General features: G+C 43.5%; 1 protein-coding gene across 1 annotated transcript; it reads left to right on the forward strand.

Annotated features, from left to right (window-relative positions):
• The first annotated feature begins 2,837 nt into the window (after nt 1-2,837).
• On the forward strand, nt 2,838-26,538 carry LOC121681178 (AP-2 complex subunit alpha-2-like). The gene is given in 26 exon segments (XM_042060765.1): nt 2,838-3,159; nt 7,219-7,287; nt 9,196-9,338; nt 9,538-9,731; nt 9,833-9,962; nt 10,380-10,481; nt 10,772-10,880; nt 10,976-11,126; nt 11,386-11,554; nt 11,717-11,854; nt 11,966-12,050; nt 12,053-12,085; nt 12,088-12,146; nt 13,848-13,945; nt 17,098-17,329; nt 19,322-19,495; nt 20,084-20,248; nt 20,826-21,037; nt 21,328-21,393; nt 21,904-21,986; nt 22,197-22,286; nt 23,357-23,480; nt 23,654-23,770; nt 23,912-23,981; nt 24,536-24,670; nt 25,087-26,538. Coding segments are annotated over 26 exon segments (3,093 nt in total). The 5' UTR covers nt 2,838-3,092; the 3' UTR covers nt 25,165-26,538.
• The last annotated feature ends 469 nt before the right edge of the window (nt 26,539-27,007 follow it).

The raw sequence follows: 27,007 nt of genomic DNA on the forward strand, positions 1-27,007 counted from the left end.
AATAAGGAAATTGTGTCTATGGGTGCATTCAGAGCACCTCGGAATGACAAGGACCGCCCCCATGGCTACTTTGTTTTTCCGACAGCAAGTGTTCAAGTGCTTTGCCATCGAATGTGTGACAAACACGGATGCCACAACAAAGGTTAAACATACACTCACTAATCCTCCCAACAAAGGTTAAACATACACTCACTAATCCTAAACAAACAACTGTATTTGCTTAAAATATAGTGTAAGATGCTCGTGAAAGAAAGATATGCAGCTTTTCAAGTGATAAAAAGGGCAAATTCCCAAGTTCACATTAAAAATGTTGCAACTCTGTTAGCAAAATCTAGCCCCAGTTTCCGACCTCTGACTCACACATTAATGCTGCTTTCGAGATGTCTCGTAAATGTCTCGTAAATCCGCCGCCCGAGTTGGAAAGTGTAAATTACCCAGCTTTCTTGCGGCATTTTGGGCAGGCACGCCCACTTTACCTCGTACTTGAGGCAAAGATTGTTAAGGCGGAGCAAGATATTTCATCAGGAGCCACTTCCGGGAACCCGGATCGCACGAGGGGGGGGGGGGGGGGGGTCAAAATCCCCCTTTATGCAGAGCAGAGGCAGCAACTGCTCCATTGAAGTCTATGGGCATAGCTCAGAATTTCACCACATACGCTAAGGTCTTGGTTCTATAGAGTTAGGAATGTGAATTTCGGGCACATTTTCATGATCCTCAAACCCTTCTGAACATTTCAGGTACATTTTTAGCATTTTTGAGCAATCCAGTCTGGAGAAAATCAACCTTATATCAGGTGTGCGCCGGTTATTTCTGCCGCTGCTGTTGGCCGGTTGCAACTTACGCTCGTCAATACGTCATCGACACGCCTCTTTATGCAGACAGGATTCGATCCCCATTTCGCGCCCATAGACATGAACTACAACGAAGTATCTTGCTCCGCCTTAACAATCTTTGCTTCACTCTCGGAACGCTTCCGGTGTGGTACTGCATCTAGGGGCGCTCGCGGGCGAGTCCAGAATGAATGGAGGTCTATGGAGCTGTACCCTTCAAAATCCACTTTTCTCGGGATATAATTTTTTTTTCAAGTAATTTGAATATTGTATTCGAAAGGGGAGGCAAAGACAAAACACTTGGTTGAGTATTATATTTTTTACTTAATTGTTCTAAAAAGCCTTTCAAATGTGTCAATGATGTCATTCATTAGCATGATCATAGCATAGCATAGCATCGATGCTAGCGTGTTATGGGCAACAACTACCCAACCTGTAAGAAAACGAAAGGACATGACTCCCGGATTATTTCACTTTTGATTGATAATCCATATCCATTTTGCGAAAAAAAAATAAAATAAAATCTGAGGTATTCAATTGTTAAATAGGTGAAAACAATAAATGTAGCCATGTAGCTCCATAGGACCCCACGTATTTTGGACTCGCCCGCGATCGCCATCTAGGTGAACTCTGGTGAACTGCAGCCAAGTTCGGTTTGTATGGGATCAATAGAGAGTGGGGAGGCTCTCCGTAGACGGGCTCTGCTAACAGAGTTGCCCAGTTAGGGGCTCGTGACTTTTGTCGTCACGTTGTAGTTCGTTTGTAGTCCATGTGGCCTTTCATGTCCAACAGTTTTAATGTGAACTTGGGAATTTGCCCTTTTTATCACTTGAACAGCTGCATATCTTTCTTTCACAAGCATCTTACACTATATTTTAAGCAAATACAGTTGTTTGTTTAGGATTAGTGAGTCTATGTTTTAACCTTTGTTTTGGCATCCGTGTTTGTCACACATTCGATGGCAAAGCACTTGAACACTAGCCTGACGAGCCAGACCCACATTAAAATGTAGGGTCTGGGCACTCACCGTTCGCAGTGCTCAGTCCGAGGGGCGGGATAATCAGTTGTCTTTCAAATTCCCTCTGCACGCAATAGGACAGCGGCAGCGCTATGAATCCCATGCGTTTCCTACCAGCGGAGCTAGTTGGCTAGTTCAAACGTTTGCCAATTTAATAAAATCTTAACTCGTGTCACACTGTTCGCCAACAGCAGCATCCATCTTATTTGTTTTCAAGTAGCAGGGAATTCAAGCCAAAAGTTGCAACTCTGCCATCAATCATTATGTTAAGCCCACCTAAGGACTCTATACACGATTTCATTGGCCTGATTGAGTTTCGATTTCTGGAGCTCACAAGCCAGAGAGTTGCCAGACTAGCTGGCAGGGCCGGGGCGCGTCTAGATTTCTAGGCTACTTGAACACTTGCTGTCGGAAAAACAAAGTAGCCATGGGGGCGGTCCTTGTCATTCCGAGGTGCTCTGAATGCACCCAAAGATCAAGTTACACACCTGCCATAAAACATGGGATAAAGAACCTTATTCTTCCTCACATGGGGTCCTTGGAACCTAAAAAATTGAGAACCCAGGTCTAGCAACTACGCAAAATCCTAAATCTGGAAATAAGCAATCTAGGCCTATGCCCAGAGCGGGATTAGCCTACCTTGGCTGAACCTTGATTTGGTCCACCCCTGAATAGAATTACGACAATAGCCTACAACAAAACCTTTAAAATGTGATTATTAAAGTTTTACAGTGCCCACTCTTCCACTTACTTACAACATTAAATTGTCTTATGCTCGTCTTCTTGACAAGTAAAGTTTAGTCTGCAGGCTCAACATCTCGTAAACCAGCTAGATAACTTAGGAAATAATAGCCATAATATAATATTAGGCAAATAGATTGGATACACCAAAGAATGTCTAATAAGACGGGCTCTGGATACACTTTGGTCTTTAAAAAATGCCGCCCAACACATGGGAATAGTTTGTTACCAACTTCCGTGGCTGTTGAGGTCACACACATGCTCGTTCTCGCCATGATGTGTACCACTTTTTCACGCCCAAACAGATGTGCGCGTTCTCAGCACTTAGGAATTCGATTTTACTGACGCTGTAGGAACCGAAAGCTCCTCGAACGGTCACGAACTCCACGACCGTCCTCCTCCCCGGTTTCACCCTCATTTCAAACTAAGCCTGCACCTTGAAGAAAATATCATACTGATCACGCTTTGAACTAACGTTACGGTTTAATCGGCCTAAAAGCAACATGCCTGCTGTTTCCAAGGGTGATGGAATGCGTGGCCTTGCTGTTTTCATTTCTGATATAAGAAATTGTAAGTGAAAATCTTTCCTGCTTGTTTACTAGGAACGTGAACTGTTAGCTGACTAGCTAGCTGTGTCAAACTAGCCAGCTAACATTAGCCAGTAAGATCACAAGACAAACTTAGAAAGTAAGCTAATATATACTAGCACGTACGGTTAGCTAGCCGAGTCAACAACATGGGCTTGTTCCCCTCGGAGCACCTTTGGATCTGGCGGGACAAAAATGGATGAAAGACGCGAAATGTTTGGCATATTAGTTTTCTGGTGTTGCAAGCAGGGCATTAATACTGATTAGTTAGCTAACGTTAGTTGGTTAACTTTCCACGTCTGCTAACATGGCTAATGTCAGGTAGCATTGTAGTTGGCTGACCTCAAATTGGGCAACTAACGTTAACCAGTTATCATAGCTAACTGGTATAACTTGTACATATTATTATGGCATAGGCGGTGTGTCTCGTAATAGGTGTCAGGCTGCAGACAAACGTAGCGGCTTAATGTGTCGCTGTGTAGTTGTGGTACAGTTTAGGTTGATGTGTAGCGTTAGATAACATATCTTGTCTGACTTGGCTAATCAAGATGTGGGTGTGACGTGAGCCAGGAAGATGAGTAAAAGCTATCGGTAGTTAGCTACGAGCGACCTAGCTAATCTGAAAACTGATGGGTGAAGTTGCCGATTCTTTTGAAGCACAGAGATAATGCAACGTTAACAAAATGGTAAAGTTCTGGCAGCGTTAGAAACACCTGGCGACGTTAGCAGCTATGTTTCATCCGTGTTTGACAGTGAACCTGGAAGCCAGTTGTGCAGCAAGTTGATGACCTTAACTTAGCAAGAAGTTAAGTTAAGTAAACAAATGTCATTCAAAAGTGTCATACTAAGTTGTCGATGATCAGGGATCTTAACTGTTATGCTTTAACACCTCCACAGCCCACTGAGGTAGCTTTAACGTTAAAGTAATAGAGGCACGTCCTAGGCCAAGAGAGTAACATCCTTGAAGTATTCAGTGGGCGAAGGTTTGTTCCCGGAATCCAGACATTTCCTTGTAAAAATCCATGCTACAGATCTAGCCGACCTCGGACTGGTCAATAAGTTTTTCATGTCTGGTCTATGTCACTTGATGATGATATTAATTATGGATACAGTCCAGTCGACTCGTGTGTTTGTATTTTAAGAGTAAGGCTTGTTGATGTTGTTTCCTTTGAACATAGGAAGTATAATGCAGCCATTTTCAGTCTCACTACCTCTGTAATAGCGTAGTAGGCTACTGCATACTGGATAGACAAGTGTTGATGTTTTAACACTGTCCGGTACATGTCAACAGCATTTTTGCACACAGCAAACAGAACAAAGGAAGAGCTCTTGAATATTTGATGAACCCAGTAGTGCCCTAGATCAGCGGTCCCCAACCACCGGGCCGTAGCCTACGACAAGAGCCAGATACCTCAAAGAAAAAGAAGGGGTCATTCAATACGAAATATGACGAGTCATATTTAAAATATGGTTTCGCAGAGACCGGTGACTCGCATGCACCAAGTCCTTTATGTGTGGTATTTGGCGATAAGTTGTCAAACGAAGCAATGAAACCATCAAAGCTAATTCGACATCTAGAGTCCAAGCATCCTACACTTAAAGACAAACCCCTTGAGTTCTTTGAACGTAAGAAACGCGAGCAAGAAGGACAAAAAACTAGTGCGTAAAGCAACCACATCGGTGAACGTGGCTGCGCTAAAAGCCTTATAGTGGCTAGTCGGATTGCTAAATCTAAGAAGCCCTTTACTATTGGGGAAGAGTTAATTCTGCCTGCTGGTAAAGACATGTGCAATGAACTCCTTGGGGAGGCTGCAGCAAAAAAATAGCTCAGGTACCGCTTTCTGCAAGCAATGTCCATAGGCGAATTGATGATATGTCAGAGGATATTGAGGCACAGTTGTTAGAGAGGGTGAATGGGTCACCGTGGTACGCTATCCAAGTTGGTTGGTTGCAGGTCACTGGCCAGAGTGTTTGAGTTGCGAGAGACGCTGCAGAGATTTCTTACAGAAAAAAAGTCACCTTTAGCTGCATATTTTAGTGATGAGGGCTGGGTGTCAAAACTCGCTGTGTGACATGTTCGGGTTGCTTAATGACCTCAACCTGTCACTGCAGGGGAGGATGACGACTGTCTTAAACTGGCAGATAAAGTCGCTGCATTTAAAGCCAAGCTTGATTTGTGGGTACGACGAGTGGATCGGGGTGTATTCAATATGTTCCAAACAGTAGTGGGGGTTTTGGGAGAGACTGAGGCAGGGCCCTTTCTCTCGCAGCTGGTGCGCGATCACCTTGTTGCGCTTTCAAATGAGTTTGAGCGTTACTTCCCATCCTCCAAAGATCCACGGCAAACCAGTGAGTGGGTCTGCAACCCATTTGTCAATATCCCGAATAGTCCTAACTTGTCAGCGCAGGAGGAAGAGCAGTTGATCGAAATTGCAAATGACGGTGGTCTTAAGAGTGTGTAGGCTATGAGGAAACCTCTCTGGCGGGTTTTTGAATGAAAACCAAAGCAGAATATCCCGAGATAGCCGTTAAAGCGCTGAAAACGTTTCTACCATTTCCCACCACGTATCTTTGCGAGGCCGGGTTTTCGGCAATGACTGCAACTAAGACCAAATTGCGCAATCGACTGGACATTTCAAACACACTGAGGGTGTCACTGTCTAACATCACCCCCAGATGGAACCCTCTTGTTGCAGGGAAACAAGCACAGGGCTCCCACTGATTATATTCGTAATGCACGTTTAGTTCCGATGTTTTGTTACCATATTTTGTTACCATATTTTGTTAAGCATGTTCACACATGATAGATGTAGCTTCAAGTTGTTCAATTTTCATAGTTTATATTGTTCAATTTTCACTTCTTGAAGTTCACGTTTTTCACATTTTTAAGAGTTCGTTACCTTCGCTGTTCATACATAACTGGAGCTAGTTCTTTTCAAGTAATGCATGCACAACACGGAACCTGGAACCCCCGAACCCCCCACCGGTCCGTGAAAAAAAAAAAAAAAAGGGAATCAAACCGGTACATAGTACATAAAAGGTTGGGGACCCCTGCCCTAGATGTGCAGCTTGGTCTAAAGCGGCAGACAGTGGAGATGTGTATTGATGCCCTATGTGGTGAACTGGTAAACTAGTATGACTGACAGTTAGGCTGTGGTGAATTGTTTTCAGTTGTCATTATGAGAGAAAGCTATAAATCTGGCCTTCTCTTTAATGTTTGGTCAGTTCAGTTGTAAACATGTAGGCTATGATTGGTCCTTAGGGAGCTGTACTGGAGATTTGAGGTGATTCACTGAAAGTAATAACCTACATCTAACAACATTTAATCTCACTTTCACAACATGAATTGAAGGAGAGGGGGTCACACATAGTAGTGTAGCCTTGTGTAGCATATGAAATGACACTCAAGTTTAAATTATTCAGTATCGTTCTTTAATTATTCAATTGTTAAAGCTTTAAATAATCTTCTAAGTCATTGAGAAGCACTGCAAAATTTGCAGTAGAATTGCATAGCAATTGCATTGCATACCAAGGATGACGGTTATGATATTATCATATTTCGCGCTTCTCCTGTTCATGTGTCTATTTAGGCTAAACTTGGCTGGCCCACATCAGTAGCCACCTTTCCCCCACAGTCCCCAGTGGCCCTTAGAACAGATGAGCTTCTATTTAGAGCCGTTATATCTCTGCCCTTGAAATGCTGCTGTCCAGCGTGGCTTCAGATGGCATAGGGTGGTGGTGGTGTGGGTGGTGTGTTTCTTAGAGGAAAGAGAAACGCTTGGTGTGCTTGACAGTGTGAAGGTAACACTTATGATTGGGCCTCTGCCCGTCAGTGTACGGCTTTTACAAAGAGTTTAATTTTATTGTGGTGTTTCAGGTCAAGAGGCCTGTGTTGTCTATATAGCATCCGTTCAATTTCATGGTGTTGTGTCAACATTTTCGTTTTCTGCTCTTTTTTTTACATGAAATTAATATTAGCAGCATTATTTAGGTAATGTAAGTTTCAGAACACACTCTTCAATACATTGCCATCTCTTCACAGGTAAAAGCAAGGAAGCTGAGATCAAAAGGATAAACAAAGAGTTGGCCAATATACGCTCCAAGTTTAAAGGTAAGTTGACAAATCTCAAAGAAGAATAGGCTAATATGAGATTTACATGAGAGATTAATTCCGGGTCCAGCCAAATCCCGTGCTTTTAATGTGGAGTTGGGTGTTGATATCCTGCCGTGGTCAGCAGTTTTCAAATAAATACTGAAAAGAAGCGTGTTTAAGGCCAACATGGGAATAGGTTAGAGCCAGGCTGGATGATTTGTTGAGTCATTAGCCCCAGCAGAGAACAAGGGTGCAGCTCGCCACGACTAGTCCTGAGAATCTCCCATGGAACAGCAAGCATGGACACAACACTAGCTACATTTGTAGAAAATACACACACACACACACACACACACACAAAGACTGGGACTACCACCATATTCCTTCTTCCTTTTCCTGCCCTTTGAAAGTGGTCTAATCCTCGTCTCATTCCTTCACCTAATCCCCATCACGGGATGGTTCTGCCCCAGTCCCCCCCCCCTCCACTCCACTTTCTTTCCATTTTTTCTCTCAGCTTTGTGCTGCTTGTGTCCCCTTAAATTGCATAGTTTGGCCTCCTTTTACGTGAGCTCATAAATGCATAACCATCACCATTGTCTGTAGCAGATTTAGAGCCAAGACCAGGTTTTCCATGCACAGAAAGAAAGAAAAGAGCTGTTCCAGTTTTGGCCTTTTTTGAGTGTTGAAGCCATGTTTCGGTGTGGAGTGAGTGAATGAGCCGGGAGGACTGGGCTGCCACTTCCTCTCAGGGGAGAGAAAGTGCAACGGTCAGCTTCCTGTCCCATGCTGCTGACTCACCCCTCACTAGCCCTCCTCTGTCTCTCTCTCTCTCTCTGTCTCTCTCTCCCTCTCCCTCTCTCCCTCCCCACCTCACCATCAAACCACACTCCTTTCTCCCACCATCGTCGCTCCCTCTGCTTGTGTCCCTGGCTCACCACCCCCCCCCCCCCCATTTCCCCTTCCCCGGCAGAGCACAATCACTCCTGATGTTGCTATATCTGGTTGTTTTGAGCTTGACCTGTGCATTCTCTGTGAACACGCTCATGTGTTTAGGAGTGTATTAGCCTCAGCAGACACTCAGTAAGGCCCAAGACTCCTAATACTAGGCTACTTCGTGCAGCACTCGATGGTGGTAAAACGTACATGAAGTCTGTTTGCTCTGCAACAGTGCAAATTGTAAAGCATGGCTGAATGTGTTTTGCTCTTTAGCCGTAGCATCATTAACTTAAATTATTGGTTTGGTAAGGAGTTCAAACGTTTTCTTGGGAGCAAAAGGGAGTTTTGAGTCAGACCGTTGTTTGCATCAGCAACAAAATGACTTATAGGTTGTACTGTAGCAGCGGCCATAGAGCCACGTCAATTTTCAAACCAATGAAGACAGTGTATTACCTTCCTTCATATTCCGGTAGCTTCAAGACGGGTGCGTTCGACTTCTTGCAGTGTTGTGCAGATCTGGCTGAACGTGACGTGTGTCTGTTGTAAACATGCATCACGTTCAGCCAGATATAGCCAGAAGTTAAACTCGCCCACTGATTTGAAGCTACCGGAATACAAAAGAAGGTAATACACTGACTTCATTAACAGTCCTTATTATAACCTCTCTGTACACTTTCAATGTGTTGATGTGATGTTCTCCGCATTACCATTGAAGTATAAGGCTATTTTGAGCCTTGTCAGTGATTTTAAAATAGCTATTTATTTTGACATGACTCCACTGCTACCAAGCTATAAGCCATTGTGTTGCTAAGGCAAGCAAGAGCCTATCTCGAAACTCCTCAGATTAACATAATTTTGCTCACACATGAAAGTGTCTACACCAAATCATTCCTTTAAATAAACCATTAACCTAATTGCTATTAGGCATGTTGAACATTTGAAGCATCAAACATTTCCCAACAATTGGATCTAATTTGTTCTGTGCATTAGGTGACAAGGCTCTGGATGGCTACAGCAAGAAGAAGTATGTGTGCAAACTCCTTTTCATTTTCCTTCTGGGCCATGATATCGATTTTGGTCATATGGAGGCAGTCAACCTCCTGAGTTCCAACAAATACACAGAAAAACAAATCGTAAGTTTGTCCCTACAAATGAAGTTTGTCCATGTAATAAGAGCTTCTGGTCAATTTTTGTCCCTTCTGAATCTTAGTTTCTCTTAGCTTATCGCTTCTCATAGATGCATGTTTCTTCATGCTCAATGTGCGTGTCGGGTTGATCTGGTCTGTCACTGTGTAGTATGCATGTTTAAGCCTCGCTCTTCTGTCCTTACAGGGCTACCTTTTCATCTCAGTGTTAGTCAACTCCAACAGCGATCTCATCAGGCTCATCAACAACGCCATTAAGAATGACTTGGCCAGCAGAAATCCCACCTTCATGAACCTGGCCCTCCACTGTATAGCCAATGTGGGAAGCAGAGAAATGGCAGAGGCGTTTGCAGCAGATGTGCCGCGCATCCTGGTAGCAGGGTGAGCTGGATTGTAGCGCTTCCAAGACGGAATGATGTCACCTGACATGAATATTGCTCTTGGAAATTCACTGTTTGTGTGTGTGTGTGTTTATTGTATAGGGACACGATGGACAGTGTGAAACAGAGTGCAGCTCTTTGCTTGCTGCGCCTCAACAGAACCTCACCAGACTTGGTCCCCATGGGTGAGTGGACTGCCCGCGTGGTCCACCTTCTCAATGACCAGCATTTGGTAAGTATGGGCATAGCCTCAACTCAAACAGAGTGGATGCACATTTGATCAAGTCAAGTGGGTTTTATTGTTATTTCAACCATATACACCGTATATAGTGAGACAAAATGTTTCACCATGGATCAAGTGGTGTTGATATTTAAATCATATAAAAAAATAATTTGAGACAGGCTACATTTAGTGCACACACATTCTACTGTAACATTCTACTGTAGATATACATAAAGTGCAGGTACTACTTAAAAGTAAGGGACAGGACAGACAACAAAAGACAGGGCATAAGTAGACTTGTAACAGAGCACTGATTGTTATAAGTTAAGTTCACATTGAGGTGGAGGTAGAATATATAGAATTTAGCAGCAGAGAAAAGTGCAGGAGTGCATTTCAGTTCATGGAATTAGTTGTCCTCTTGCACAGGGCGTAGTGACTGCTGCCACCAGCCTCATCACCACGCTGGCTCAGAAGAACCCAGACGACTTTAAGACCTCCGTTTCTCTGGCCGTGGCCCGACTCAGCAGGGTAAGATGGGCTCATGCTGTATCGAATTGCATTACATTGAATTGAATTTATTTATTGTCATTATACTGGTATGGACAACAATTCAGGTGCACCACCTTGGTGGAGCCCCCATAATATAGGGAATACTGAGCCGTTGCACATATGCAAGGCGCCATCACCTGTAGAAGAAGTTATATGGCCTTTTAGAACATAGAGGCCTCGGGCCTGGCTAACAAGAAGTGTTGTTAGTTTCTCATGATTTGAGCAAGCATTTTCTGGTGTGAATTTGTCCTATATTGTGCCCCCTCAAGATTGTCACGTCAGCCTCCACAGATCTACAGGATTACACATACTACTTTGTCGCAGCACCCTGGCTGTCGGTGAAACTACTGCGACTCTTGCAATGTTACCCTCCACCAGGTATGTGCAGTGTGTCGGTTTTCTACATGACCGATGTAATTATGTACGATTTAAAAGGTGATTAGCTTGAACTCATCTCCGGTGTTTCCCTGCAGAGGATGCTGCTATCCGAGGGCGTCTGACCGAGTGTTTGGAAACCATCCTTAACAAGGCCCAGGAACCTCCCAAGTCCAAGAAGGTCCAGCACTCAAACGCTAAGAATGCTGTGCTGTTCGAGGCAATCAGCCTCATCATTCACCATGACAGGTCAGTGCTGGCCAGGGCAGACCTCACACCAGAGGCAGCAGAGTTGATGCAATCTCAAATGTTCGGTGTCTTAAAGTCACATACTGTAACTGTCTGAAACAGTTAGTTGGTTTGTTTGTTATTTAGTTTATTAGTCTGTTAATTAATTAATTTAAATAGTTAATTTATTTGTTTATTGTCCCAGAGGGGGAAATGAGTTAAGTTGAGTTAATAAAAAAGGTTTTTGGTGCATAACTGCTGAACTTCTGAATCCATACAGTGAGCCAACCCTGCTGGTGAGGGCATGCAACCAGCTGGGCCAGTTCCTACAGCACAGAGAAACCAATCTGCGCTATCTTGCCCTGGAAAGCATGTGCACGCTGGCCAGCTCCGAGTTCTCCCACGAGGCCGTCAAAACACACATTGAAACAGTCATCAATGCTCTCAAGGTAACCAGTGTGCAATCTACGCTGTGTACATTTTGTTCTATATTATCTGTCTCAAGAGAAACATCTTGTTTTAATTTGAGAGCACAATAACATAATCTCTGTTTGTGTTTTGTGTTTGATTGTCTGCGTGTTTGTTTGTCTGCCTCTGTCTCCATGCTGCAGACGGAGAGAGATGTGAGTGTGAGGCAGCGGGCTGTGGACCTCCTCTATGCCATGTGTGACCGGAGCAATGCCAAACAGATTGTAGCAGAGATGCTCAGTTACCTGGAGACAGCCGACTACTCCATTCGAGAGGAAATTGTATGTCCTGTTTCACAGCCGTAATCTTTGCCTCAGAGTATGGTTGTAAGTAATATGGTAATATGTCGTAAACAGTCACCGCAAACTTTTTTGCATCTATGTGCACTATAGGTGCTGAAGGTGGCTATTTTGGCCGAGAAATATGCAGTGGACTACACGTGGTACGTGGACACCATCCTGAACCTCATCAGAATCGCAGAGATTACGTCAGCGAGGAAGTTTGGTATCGGGTCATCAGATTGTTATTAACAGAGACGATGTGCAAGGCTATGCTGCTAAGACGGTCTTTGAGGTACAGTGTCCGATGTTTCTGCTTTCAGTAACTTCCTGCTTCTGTGTTAATGTGGCATAGGAACTACTTTGACAATGGTGCAACTACCACATTAAGTTCTCATTTTAAGTTTGTTTTTAATGCACTTGGCATAACCAGTTCATATGCAATACATCATAGAAAGACATCTGCTTCTTACATATGATCTGCAGTTCTTCTTCTCATGTTTATTATCTGTGTGGAGTTTAAATAATCAGAAATAATGTAGTCATTAATTGACACCAATGAGTAGTAAGGTATGGTGTAGTAAGTAACTGTCTGTGTTTAACTTGTCTGCTCACAACAGTCCTCTGTGCTCCCCCCGTCCCTCGTGCTCAGGGAAAGTCCGGCCACCCGCACGTCTGCTTGCCAGGGCTAGTGCACTTCACTTCTCTCACCATAGCAACTGCTCTCTTTCTCTCTCTCTCTCTCTCTCTCTCTCTCTCTCTCTCTCTCTCTCTCTCTCTCCCTCTCTCTCTCTCTCTCTCTCTCTCTTGCTCTCTCTTTCTCTCTCTCTCTCTCTCTCTCTCTCTCTCTCTCTCTCTTGCTCTCTCTTTCTTTCTTTCTTTCTTTCTCTCTCTCTCTCTCTCTCTCGCTCTCTCTCCTCTCTCTCTCGCTCTCTCTCTCTCTCTCGCTCTCTCTCTTGCTCTCTCGCTCTCTCTCTCTCTCTCTCTCTCTCGCTCTCTCTCTTCTCTTTCTCTCTCGCTCTCTCTCTCTCTCTCTCTTGCTCTCTCGCTCTCTCTCTTCTCTTTATCTCTCGCTCTCTCTTGCTCTCGCTCTCGCTCTCTCTCTCTCTCTCTCTCTCGCTCTCTCTCTCTCTCTTCTCTTTTCTCGCTCTCTCTTTCTCTTTCTCTCTAGTCATGGCAGTGTAGGGGTGCCTCCTCTATGAAAGGGGCTTTTCACAAAAACCCATTTTGTTCTTGCTTCCCTCAGTCTCGGCTTGTGTCTGTCTCTACATAACTGTCTCACACTGGTAGGTCACTTCCAAGATCCAACAGCATTAATCCCCACCATACTGTCATAGGTTGTCTGGTCTCCCGCAGCCGCTGTTTCATTCATGCTGGCATGAGGGATTCATTTTGCATCGGCTACTTTGCCCAGCCCTCCTCCGTGGTCCTCAGTAAATAATGTAGATTTATGTGCCAGTCTGCATGAAGCACACGGGTTGTAGTTGAAGCCCCCCCCCCCCCCCCCCTCCTCTTTTCCCCCCACATCCTCATGCTCTGTGCTGTACCGACATGCATGAAAGTAATAATGATCTATATTATGTACAAAAGATGAATAGACATCAATTTCAGCTTTGTCTATGGTGGTTGAAATTGCAGTTATCATTTCTTTTGCCATTCTGTGACCAGGAACTGACAGCAAATCATTTACTCAGATCTGCCTCGTCAGATTATCTTTTGAGTTGTGAGGCTTCCTGTTCCTCTTTGCCACTGCACTTTCGAGCAACAAATCTCCCGCAAACACCAAGCTCCTCCCAGCCTTGTGTCGATTTGCCCACCCCATCTGTCTCCCCCCCCCCCCCCCCCCCCCCTCTCTTTCTCTCCCCCAAAAATCTGACAAAAAATCGGATTTTTGCCAACCCATTTTCTGTCTCCCTTTTAAACAACGCTTGTCCTTTTTGAGCTTCACAGGAAATCCCTCCAATCTCACCAATCCCTCCTTATCCTCCTTCCGCAGGCTTTGCAAGCCCCAGCTTGCCATGAGAATCTAGTGAAGGTTGGAGGGTACATCCTGGGAGAATTTGGAAATCTTATTGCGGGGGATCCACGGTCTAGGTATGCTTTCACCAACGTAAAGTACAGCATGATAGAGGTGCCTTTTTGGTGCGATTTTAGTGGTTTAGTGGTAAAGCTTTGTGGATGAATAATGTATTGTAAATAATGAAACGTTCTTCTTCATTAAAATACAGGGTGCATAAGTATTCACCCCCCTATGTTAAACCTACGTTAAATTCCCATAGAGGCAGGCAGATTTTCATTTTTAAAGGCCAGTTATTTCATGGATCCAGGATACTATGCATCCTGATAAAGTTCCCTTGGCCTTTGGAATTAAAATAGCCCCACATCATCACATAATAATAATAATAATAATAATAATAATAATAATAATGAAGAAGAACATTATTATGCCTGCCTCTATGGGAATTTAACATAGGGGTGCAAATCCTTATGACCCCTGTATTTTAAGGAAGAACATTTATTTATTTACAATACATTATTCATTCACAAACAAAATTGGTGTCCTTAAAGGTTGGATTTTCCCTCATTTTTTTTTTTTAATTAAGGCATTAAGATCAATTTCCAAAAGTTTTTTGGTAACACTTATCTTTTTTTTTAAAACTTTTTTTCATCGCCATCGCCCACCCACCGCACCGGGCCTCCCGAAAGGAGGGTGGGCCGGACACAGTTTTATATTAATATCTTTTTGGGGGCCAAGCAGCGAAGCTGCGAAGCCCCATTGTTTTTCTATGATTTCTTATTATTATTATTTAACATCTTTCTTCCGCCATGGGAGTCTATGGCAGCCCATAGAACCGTCTGGTAAAAAGTTGTGAAATTTGGCACACCGATTGGGGACAGGCCCATGATTAATTTCACCAAGTTTCATGTCGGCTCCTCGAGGGCTCTAGCGCCACCAACAGGCCAAAGTTGGGCGTGCATTCACGCACGTAACTTTTGACCTGTTGATCCGATTTTGAAAAATGAGGTACCGTTGGAATCCTTGGACCAAGCCGAGTTCAACGCACCCAATGACGTCATTTTCCGCCATGATGGATTTTCCGCCATATTGGATTTAAGTGAAAGTGAAACTAATTTTTCACAGGTCACAAATTTTGTCCGATCGTCACCAAACTTGACATACATGATCTTCAGACCAAGCCTCACAAAAGTTGTGGTGTTTTGTCTCCGGAACTATGACCGTTCACCCGTAATATCCAATCGAAATTTGCGGCGAAGCCGCCAAACAGGAAGTGAGCTCATATCTCAGCAACCCATTGATCTATCATAACCAACCTTAGTCCATGGACTCAGGACCCAATCAGGGGGACGCTCAATAAATCTGGTGACCTTTGACCTCTAGGGGGCGCTGTAATTAAGAAACATGCCTTTTGGCCTGTAGCAGCAGTTGTGCTTAGAATTAAAACCCACTATTGGTGTCTGGTACTACTGTTGAAGGTCCTTAGGCCGACCCAAGCCAACTTGTGATGTCATCGTAATTGATTCGGCCGCCATATTGGATTTAATCAAAAATACGTACAAGTTTTCGCAGGTCACAAATTTCAGCGGATCCTCACCAAAATTGGCAGAGACCATCTTCAGACTATGCCTGATGAGTGCATTGCTTTCTGGAACAATTGACAGAAGCTTTGGCCTGTACCAGCCAATCAAAATTTGCGGCGAAGCCGCCAAACAGGAAGTGATTTCATATCTCAGCAACGCTTTCATGTATCAAAACCAAACTTAGTACATGTACCTCAGACCACATCGGGAGGACGCTCAAGAAATTTGGTGACATTTGACCTCTAGGGGGCTCCGTAATTGACAAAAATGCATTTTGGCCAGTAGTTGCTGATGCGCATTATTTTGCAATGGAAGTCAATGGCAGCCCATAGAACCGTCTGGTGAAAAGTTGTGAAATTTGGCACACTGATAAGGGACAGTCCCATGATTAATGTCACCAAGTTTCATGCCGGCACCTCAAGCGCTCTAGCGCCACCAACAGGCCAAAGTTGGACTTGTGTTCACGGACGTAACTTTTGACCTGTTGACCCGAATGGCAAAATGAGGTATCATTGGAATCCTTGGGCCAAGCCGAGTTCACACCCCCACTCACCCTATGACGTCAATTTTTGACCTCTGTGTTTAAATCACAGCAAGTGTGATCATATCTCAGTCAATCTTTTATTTTTGATGTGAAACTGATGACAGCGAGTTCCATCTAGTTCATTCTAATGTGTGCGTGCAAGGGTGGGACGGGGTGGGATGGGCAGGGGCGGTTGCGGCGGTGGGCTGGCTGGGGGAGGGGGCGGCGACACTCAGCGCTGGTTCAGCCCCACAAAATCAGTTATGTTTTGATGTGAAACTTGACCTTGTAACACAGCCAATCTTGGGTTGTATGGCATGGAACTTGCTGTGACTGCTTAAGACTATATGTCTGATGCAACGGCATTGATTTACATGGTTAATCTGGCCTGCTGATCTCACTGCTTGGCCCCCTCATTGCTGCTTGCAGCTATATTTTCTTTTGTTTTTCGATTTCGTATGTTTTTTTGATTTGAAGTGTATCATTATAACACCCTCTGAATGCATGCCAAGTTTCGTGGAATTCTGTTCATGGGGGGCCATACAATAAATTAACATATGAGTACATTTAGTGACTGTACACCAATCAGCCTGTAGATGGCCGGACACAGTTTTCTGCAATGTGGGGTTGTGGCGCCCTCTAGAGGCTGAATTCAGTGCTCTCTCTTGTGATGTTTTCTGAAAATATATTCACAATATAACTAGTTGACACACGGCCCATTATAATAACTTGGAGTAAGATTTTCCAGTTAATTTAACACATGCTGCTCGTGTTCATTAGCTTTCTTATGTTTCTGTACTAGCAAAATCTACCATGTCTACAAGTTTTAGACAGACTGCATTGTCTTTCAATTAGGGCCAGATCTACTAGCATGCAATGAGCCATTTGGAAAGTGACTGTGTTTGGGGTTGTCTATGTTTTGTATTTGTCATCTTAAAAAAATATATAATGTATATATAATATAATGTAGGCCAATTTAAGACCTAGCTCAAAGGCTCCAAAGCTCTCAGGACACCCGCCATTGTTCCATATATTTCCTATGCTCCAAAATGTGGATTTCATGTCATGCTGTGCTCGGCATAAGCCCCATTGAAACAGGTCCTCTTCCCCTCTCTCTCTGCAGTCCACTAGTTCAGTTCAACTTGCTGCACTCCAAGTTCCACCTGTGCTCGGTGCCCACCAGAGCTCTCCTGCTCTCGGCCTACATCAAGTTCATCAACCTGTTCCCCGAGGTGAAGGGCACCATCCAGGAAGTGCTGCGCTCTGACAGTCAGCTCCGCAACGCAGACGTGGAGCTGCAGCAGCGGGCGGTGGAGTACCTTCGCCTCAGCTGCGTCGCCAGCACAGACATACTGGTGAGGATTGGCTTCATGGACAATGAGTTGCAGAACTCCGTATATACCTTACAGAGTGTGTGAAGCAGCGGCGCCGAAACGAGTTTGAAAGTGGGGGTGCAAAAAAACAAAACAAAAAAAAGCTGGTTTCAGGCTGGGTTCCCCGAGACAATTTTGAAAATTCCAGAGGCCAACTATTCACGCACGTTTTCACGTGGGATATTACGATATAAGATAGTCTAATAATAATTTTTTAAAAAGTCTAACAAAAATTGTCATTATGTTAGGTGCTGTGTAGTGATTTCGGGTGGTTTCATTCAAGATAATTGGACTGCAAGTAGCGTCTTTTTACGCACAGAGTGATTTAGTCTAGGCTACAAATTCTAAATGGATAATCTGCTAAAATAAACTGCGCCTGATATTGACAGACACAGACACACCAGCATAACCTGAATTTCCATTCAAGGAATAAAGGAGGTAGTCTGTAGCCTACAATAATAATGATCACAATCTCCATTTTCTGTCCTGTGCACGCAGCCAAGCCTTGTCAATGACTGTGATGAAAAGATCTGCACGTAACCTACTTTCTACATTTTGAAGGTTAGCGTAAAAGGTCCCCCGGTAACCTGTCACTGTTTATCCCCGTAAGAAAACGACACTAGAATTAGTTACCCAACTGTGCCTGTTCCCTTTGTGTTTGACTGTAATCATGTTATACATTAATTAGTGATTAAAAATGACCTTTCTGCGCTCCATATCTGTAACACGAACTGATCTGACCTGACTTGACCCGAGTTTACGTGTAAGCCTGTGTTTGCATGATTCTCTACAACGTTTTACTGCATTGCCATGAACATGGTAAAGGCAAAAAAGGTGTTTCTTTGTCGAACAAATTGGGATGCAATGTGAGCCTTGAATTGAATGCCATGCAGGAATTTGCTAGGATCTCAAAACCGGATTATGAACATTCTTTGCCATAGAGAAACACACAATAGCGTTGGATTATAAACATGCTTTGCCACAAAAACAGAGCTATATGAAGTTATTATTTTGCTGTCACTTCGTCTGTTTTATAACCCAGAAGGATGTACTTGGTATCAAATGATAGCTTTGTGTCTCCTCTTTCATCCGACATGCGTGGCATATCTATCTGATGACAGGTCCGCGATTCAAACGAGAGTAATGGGTGTGCAGTTGGTTTTTGTACATGACGTTATTATTTTGCAGTCAGTTCGTCTGTTTTCATAAGCCAGAAGGATCGACATACTTGGTACCAATGGGTAGCCCTGTGTCTCCTCTTTCATCTGATATGCTTGCCATATCTATGCGTTCACGGGTTTGCAAGTAATTCAAACGAGAGTAATGGGTGCGCAGGTGAACGCAGAGACTGTAAATATGATGCAATTTCATTTCATGATTTTTTTAAAAATCTTCATACTTTAACGTACAGACAAGTGCGTGATCTCGTTGGAAAGCCCCACTTCTGCTCTGTCATGCAATTAAGGCTTCTCGCTGCTAGGAACAGTTGCGGAGCAATGTAACAGAGAAGAAAGGGTGTGTTTTTTTTGACGCACTTTGCATCAATCGGCTTCGAAATGGTTAAAATCTCACGTATCCCCTGAAGTGCCATCACATACCCCCATTTGGGAACCACTGAGCGATGCCGTGTCGGTGTTGTGGTCAACAACTGCCCTTTTTTTTTTTTTTTTTACCCCCGAAAAGTGGGGGTGCGTTCGCACCCCCTGCACCGGTGCTTCCGGTGCGCTTGGTGTGAAGAGTTAATAAGGTTAGGTGAGATGTATAAATATGTATCCTGTCTTGATCATTGCACTCTTCGGAGCTTATTGCCCAACCTCATTTAGGTCAAAGGAGGAAGTACAGCTGCTTTGTAATGTAATTATTTCCCCAGTGCATAGTTTGCAGGCCCATCTGTGAATGGAAAAATAGATTGTTTTTAAATAAATCAGGTACTTAGTCACGTTTGTGCTCTGTTTGCTGTCTTCGCCCATTTAGGCCACAGTATTGGAGGAGATGCCTCCTTTCCCAGAGCGCGAGTCGTCCATTTTGGCCAAGCTGAAGAGGAAGAAGGGGCCTGGAACAGTGCCAGACATTGAGGAGAACCGCAAGGAGCGCAATGCCAACGTCAACGGAGGCCCAAATCATACCAGTGCCACCTCAAATGCCAAGGTGAAAAAGCTTTTTGAGATGTTTCACGCTTTGTTTATAAAGACGACTTTATCATCCGCTGTGTTTGTTTGTCTGGATATGGCAGACAAAACAAACACTATTTTAGGGTGGTAAAAAGATATGAGTCTGCTAACTCTATGAAAGAAAATACATGAGGGAGAAGGTCAGCTTAGTGTAAAAAGCATGTTGGGACTTGCTGCTGTAAAAGAAATGTAGAAATTCTGGACAATGGCTGTCTCAAACCACCTACTTGCACACTTCAAATACTTAGTTTAAGTTTATAGTGCATATATTGGGACAATACTAACCATCGAAAAATGGGCACAACGCAAGTACCGATAAGCGCTCATGTGCACACTAGCAATGTCCTGACGAAAGTATGCGTTTTGAGAGACAACCATCGTCTTGTCAAGAGTTGCTGTATATCTACGGGTGCTTTTCCATATCAGTTCCCTGTTCCTCATATGACTTAATCCTCCCTCATTTCTCTTCTCTCCCTCTTTTTTATTTTGAAATCTCTTCACGCTTCTCTGCGCTCCACGCTCCACTCTACGGGCCTCTGCTCTTTCACTCCCCGGGGCTTCTCAGGCCTCCCCTCCATCCTTTGTTGGGGATCTGCTGGCTCCGGCCCCTCCCCCCACCAACCGGCCCCGCCCAGTGTCCTCCGCCTCCTTCCTGCAGAACCCCCTCACCCCTCTCCCCCCTCAGGCCTATGCTATCCCCTTAGCAGCCTCTGCTGGGACATTCTATCAGGTCTTCAGTGTGTGTGTGTGTGTGTGTCTGTGTCTGTGTTTGTGGAAGAGTGTGTGTGTGTGTGTGTGTGTGGAAGAGCATGTCCTTGAGTGCCTGCTTGTGTCACGCAGCATGCATTTGCAGTGCTTTCCTCCACACCTTCCTCACGCTCTCCATATTTTCTGGTAACCTAATTCCGTTTGTCAAAAACAGTCAATTGAAACTGATGTAACGGGTCTAAAAATGTCCTGTATTGCACTATCTTACTGATGATATTTGAACACATCTCACTAACATTTGAACACAGCAGAGTCCAGGTAAGTACTGGCAAAGTGCTATGCATTTGTGGATGGACTGGAGTAATCTGTTCACTGTATTGTAAGGTTGTTTGTTCGTTGCAAGTAAAAGATGTATTGTGCGTCATTGTGATATATCATTTGCCCTAATCAATTGGTATATCAACAAGGCTGCATGCTAGTTCTTTTAGATATTGAAATAGGAAACAATATGAGTGATGCCTGTTATGCTAATCATCATAGAGCTCCAGGAGCCTTCAAATACATCAGTGCTAACTGTTCTCTTCCTGTCTTCCTCACAGCAGGTAGCTGCCCCCGCCGCCGCCTCCTCCACAGATCTGCTGGGTCTGGGAAGCTCCACCTCCCTTAACTCCACCCCTCCTGCAGCTGCCCCTCCCACTGCAGCGAGCCTGCTTGTTGACGTGTTCTCAGAGAACAGCCCGTCGGTGTCGGCGCCGGCGCACATCGCTGTCCCTGCCACTGCCGCCCCTGCAGCCGATGACAACTTCTCCAGGTGAGGAGGCGCGGATGTGAGACAGAGATGTCACAGAGACGAGGACATGCTTGTTTATTCGTGCTTGTCCGCGAGTCTGCAATTTTATATCGCTTTGTTGTATTACAAAGAGATGTTATCTGTTGTGTGTATTTAACATGGTCACACTGACAGTTAAAACTGCCGTACAAAAACGAGTGAGCTCAGTGGTGAGCTTGTATAGACAGGTTAGCCCATCATGTATATGAACTTTTCATATAGTATGAAACAAAAAGAACATCACCATGTGCATGTATTACATTTGGCTGCAGCATCACAACAAAGTCCTTCCATGTGGCTGAATCAATTCTGGCAGATGTACAGGAACCAACTGACAAGTAAGGTGCCTGAAGGAGGTCAACCCAAGTTTATAACACTGGGGTGTTGATTTTAGGGAATAGGGGACTTGAGAAGCACTTAATTGACTGAACTGAACTATTGTGGCTGCATGTGTTTTTCCCCTCCAATCAAAACCCCTCTCTTAGGTATTGCATGACAGGAAAGGTGGGAGAGGCTCTGGGGTTAATTCTTAATGTAGCCTATAACATTAACAACAAAATGACGCCATGTTGGCATATGTACTTCAAAGTGTTTTCTCTGAGGATGCCATCTTGTGGCATTGGATTAGAATGAGTCACCTTTCTATTACACTACAGCTTACTACAAGCAACTCACAGGGCTGTCTGGGTCACAAAATCAATCACCAAGGCTCTTACTGAAGATGCACAATGTTCTCTGCATAGGATGGCTGTTGTGTGATATGTGTACACATACAGGTGAATTAATTCTCTGGGAAAGTTGTGCATCCTCTTACCGTCTCTTACCATCTCTTACTGTCTCTTGGTCAGGTTTGTCTGCAAGAACAATGGGGTGCTGTATGAGAACCAGCTGCTTCAGATTGGCTTGAAGTCAGAGTATCGACAGAACCTAGGTGAGTAGTACCCCCCAAAGCGTATTTCTGTAACCCTGTCTGTCATCCACAATTGAGACCACCAAAGCACCGGGTTAAAATGTCACCCAGGCTGCAAAACGCCTTTTGTTTTTCCCTTATATTCAGTACACTTAATGCTTCTCTAGTCACTTTGTAATTGTCATGTGGACATCGGCTTACTCCCACTCACTTTTGTTTCTCCTCCTGTAGGTCGGATGTATGTGTTTTTTGGGAACAAAACCTCAACACAATTCCTCAATTTTGCCTCCAATGTGGTCTGCCAGGACACTCTTGCTTCTCATATTCTTCTCATATTTTTTAGCTCAAAATAGGAACTCACCAAGGAACTTGCCTATAAACAGTGTAGTATGTTTGCATACATGTACAGGATAATGCCGGTTTCCTACACATTGAAAGAACCAGAAAATTCCAAAATGTATAGGAATAAAATTAAAACAGTAAAAGTAGGTGTAATTCAGTAGAAGCTGTGGGAGGTGCTTGAGTTTCGATCCAGTTTGTGTGGAATATAAGGTATCACAGAATTGGCCAAATCTTTCTCTGTGGAGACCATCAGTAGATTAAAGACAGTGTAGATGTAATAGTTGTCCACAATACACCAGTGTTTTCCAGCCCCTTTGGCCCTGTCTGACTGAAACACAACAAAGGGGTTGTGTTTCAGTATGGACAAACAGTAATGGAAACTTCCGAGAATGACTGCTTCCGCCAGAGTCATGATAACCATGCATTATTGTGTCAGAAATTCTCTATTTTTCCTTTAGTCAATCCCAATCCACATTTAGATGTGACCCTGACATTTGCAGATGTATGCACCTTGGAGAGCGTTTTTGAAAAGTATTGTTTTTTTGTGTGTCAGAATGTGCTGTTTTGGTATGGACAGATAGATGCAGAGAGCTAACAATGCATTTTCAAATTCACACGGGTTGGTATGGACGGGGCCTAATATTGCCGATGAGTTGGCTACAACATACCAACAACACGCTAGCTAAAACGCAATGCTAATAGATGTAAAAGCTGTTCTGAGATTTTTGTAGTGCTTCCGACCCAGAGGTCAAGCTTACATGGTGAATAGCCAAGTCGCGGTCTCCTCACAACACCATCATCTGAGCTGTATAAGTAGATACTCTTAAAAGCAGACCTTAAAGAAATGCAAATGCAAAATGCTTATTTTCAGCAAAGAGATCAATTCTGTTAACACATAAACTAGGTAGTTGGCCCTGATGAATACAAGCTTACCAGGTGAACAGTCGGTCGGTTGGGTTGGGTTGGTGTGTTGTCTGTTGTAAACATTGAATAGTCTGTGAGGGCCTGTCTTTCCTCTATATCAGTCCATCCTTAACCAGCCTGCTCACAGCTCAACGTGCATCTGAAACCAGTTGATCCCACAGTGGATGGAGGAGCTCAGCTCCAACAGATCATCAACATTGAATGCGTGTCTGACTTTGTAGAAGCACCTGTTCTCAACATCCAGTTCAGGTACTGTGTTTTGTCTCTATTGTTTGACAGCATTTTGGTGCAGTTGAAATGTCTGTACACACACATATCTGAACAGACGCTTATATTTTTCACTTCGATGAAACAAGTGATGCCTAGACACAGAATGTTAGATACAACATAGTACACGTATTTGATGCTTGGAAACATTACAGGTATGGAGGCACTCTCCAGAACATCGCTGTTAAGCTGCCTATCACTTTGAACAAGTTTTTCCAGCCCACAGAGATGATGTCGCAAGACTTCTTCCAGCGATGGAAACAACTAAGCGCGTAGGACATTTTTGTTTGTTAAACTAAAATAGCTATATTAACTGATGTTTGCTTAGAAACATGTCAAATGTGTGTGTGTTGGTTCTTGTATTTAATGAAAACCTTTTAACTCCATGTTTCATTTATAATTGTGCATATCAGTCCACAGCAGGAGGTTCAGAAAATCTTCAAAGCCAAGCATTCCATGGACACTGAAGTCACCAAAGCAAAGGTAAGATTATCTAAATAGACCTCTGAAGTTCGCCTACAAAAAAGAACCAAAACGGCCATCTTTGCCCATATAAGGAGATCCGGTTGTTAATTGAAGCTAACTACCTATGGCAAGTAGCATTGCAAGTTAGCTCTGCGGTAGCAAAAATATAAGTGTGCCGCCTTTACGTACCGGAGATCACAGTATCCACTGGAAGGCAGAGGACAAAAGTGTGTTCAGGAAAACGTCTGCATATCAGACTTTTTCATCCCCGCAAGAGTTTAACAGGTGCGATAATTCAAAATCCCTATGTTATTTTCTCATAGGAAAAATCGCCAGCTTTTTTGTAGGCGAACTTCAGAGGTCTATGAGTAGTGACTGTCTCCTAATAGGTGGAATATGCATTTCATTTGCTTATTGGACCATGGTAACCTTGACGGGGACAACAAGGAGGTGGACATCCCCCAGCCCCAGTTCGGTTTAATCTAATCTTATGCCTTGCTGCTGCTCAAGTTCTAGTGGCACGTGTTCGTTTCTCTAATGTTCTATCATTCATCTGCAATGTTCTTTCACAGATCATTGGTTTTGGAGTTGCTCTTTTGGATGGGGTCGACCCTAACCCCTCCAACTTTGTAGGCGCAGGAGTCATCCATACGAAAACCACTCAGGTGGGCTGCCTGCTTCGGCTGGAGCCCAACATGCAAGCACAGGTAGGCTGCCAACAGGTACTGCACCCACTGTGCTACAGCGTTCCCAAACACATACAATAAGACTATTCTGTCTGCATGACACTATGACTACTATTTTCTATACATAGATATTATGTATATTTGTTTGTTTGTTTGTTTGTTTGTTTGTTGTTCTTAGCAGATGCTTTTGTCCAAAGCGACTTACAATGACATCAATAAACATTGCATTAACATTATGTAAATGGTCAGTTTATAGTAGTCATATAGCCTAAATAAAAAAATGCCTATTATTACTTGTATATAGCACATTCCTAATGAAGGCTGAACATCGGCAAACCCTTTGTATGTTTTCCACAGCATGTTCATATATGAAATCTCCTTTGCTCTGTCTACTTTAGCAGTTAAAAAAACAAGGCATTCTTTGTCTTTTTCTGCAGATGTATCGTCTAACTCTGAGAACGAGCCGGGATACTGTGTCTCAGAGGCTCTGTGATCTTCTGTCAGATCAGTTCTGAAGTGAACACTCTGTTCACTCAAGCCTGACCGATGGCCCATGCCATCTGATCCTAGAGCAGTCTTGAACATCATCCACCCCAACACACTTCATGTTTTGAGACCCACACAAGCTTGCCTCTCTGTATGGCACCCCCTCGAACCAACCAGTCAAGATTACCTAAATCAAAATGTGTTCGATGTACAGTGTAAATTCTCCTTTTTTATTTTTTACTTTACTAAAAAAAAGTGTATCTCTCTCTCACCACTTGGCTTTATTAACAGCTCACGGCTAACAGTCGCCTTGTCCTCTGATATGTCCATGTGCACACATATTAAAATCTTGCGCTTTTACAGTTGGGAGGTTAGTGTCTCAACCCTGATGCAGGGATTTGGGGTGGGTTTTTTTAACTGGAAGAATAAGAGTTTTTACAAGGTGATGGCTCCCCTCTTGTTGTGCAATGACTGCATCCAACTGTGCCTTCATTTTCAATTCTTCATAATCAAAAAACATTGTTAAATGGAAAGACTGTTTTTGTTGATGTTGATGTTTACCTTTATAGAAAAGTACTTTGTCACCTGTAGATGCACTTATCATTGTAAGATTCACTCCACAAACGGTTTTATTCCCTCCAGTTACTGTGTTGCAAAATGTTGTGTCCTTTGGCGGCTTAACTCCAGTCCTCATATAACGATTATCAGTATTGTGTACTGTCGCTGTTGCTGCTTGACCTGTAGCAGTGTCTAGGCTGACTGTATTCTTAAGTAGCATAGATTCTTTCAAATACATAAGAAACAGTGACAAACTCTTGCTGTTGAGAAGGCACTACTGATGAATCCTGTATTTAAATTCACCAAGGATTAAGTGCCTCATATTTGTATCTGCTCCAAAGCACACAAATGCTTCCCTTTTAAAATAATTATTGTGAAGTTTCCTTGTTCCCATGTACCAATCAAGGACATTTACTTGAGTAAACCACTCAGGCAGTCTCAAAAGATAAAGGGATTTTTATTCCCAGTCTTCCCCCTTCTCTGCATCACTGTTATCACTCTACACATTGTTCTATAACTCCATTTTGGAAACTGGGAAACATGGCTCAACCAGAGACCGGAAACTCTTCAAAGAGCTTGTGCATGAAAAGCTAACTACAGTATCCTCACCATCATGAAGGGTACGAAGCCCTCTTACCTGCGTTGTCACTGGCTAACTTTACTGTCTGGTCAGGTGCCGGCTATGCCACTGCCTGTTCTCCCTGTGCCTTTAAGTTGTATGTTTTGGTTACTGATTTATTTTATCTTTGTGTTTTGTATGTGTGTATAAATGTGTATATACACCCAAACATTTGTTGTACTTTAAATCATATCACAGGTTTTCTCAATTAAACCAGTGTCTCACACAGTGGCCATTTCTTGAAAACCACACCATTTTGAAAAATGGAGGAGTCTCTGTTGTTTTGGTGCTGCTTTCTTGCGTATCAACCAGGGTGCCTTGAATCTGTGCATCCTGGAGCTAAACATATAGCCCAGAGTCAGAGAACTCAGTTGCAGGTCATGGGTCCTCCGACAGGATAGTGACTCAAAACACAAAGCCAAAAGCACCCAAAATGGCTAGGAAGTTAGAACCCAACAGTGGACTATTCTGAAGTGTCATAACACTGTCATGACTGCTGACAAGACACTGCATCTGCAGGCAATTGAGTTTCTATTGATCAAAAGAAGCTACTTTTATTTTATAACAAACAAGATTCATCATGTGCCACCCAGCAAAATGCATAAAACATGTTTGTTTCATAAGAGAGCACCATTAAGATATCCATAAGTTTCCTGCAGACAACTACATGAATTCTCAGGGAAATTTCCTCTGAA

This window comes from Alosa sapidissima, chromosome 14 (assembly GCF_018492685.1).
Source record: "Alosa sapidissima isolate fAloSap1 chromosome 14, fAloSap1.pri, whole genome shotgun sequence".
In the NCBI taxonomy this organism is placed as follows: domain Eukaryota; kingdom Metazoa; phylum Chordata; class Actinopteri; order Clupeiformes; family Clupeidae; genus Alosa; species Alosa sapidissima.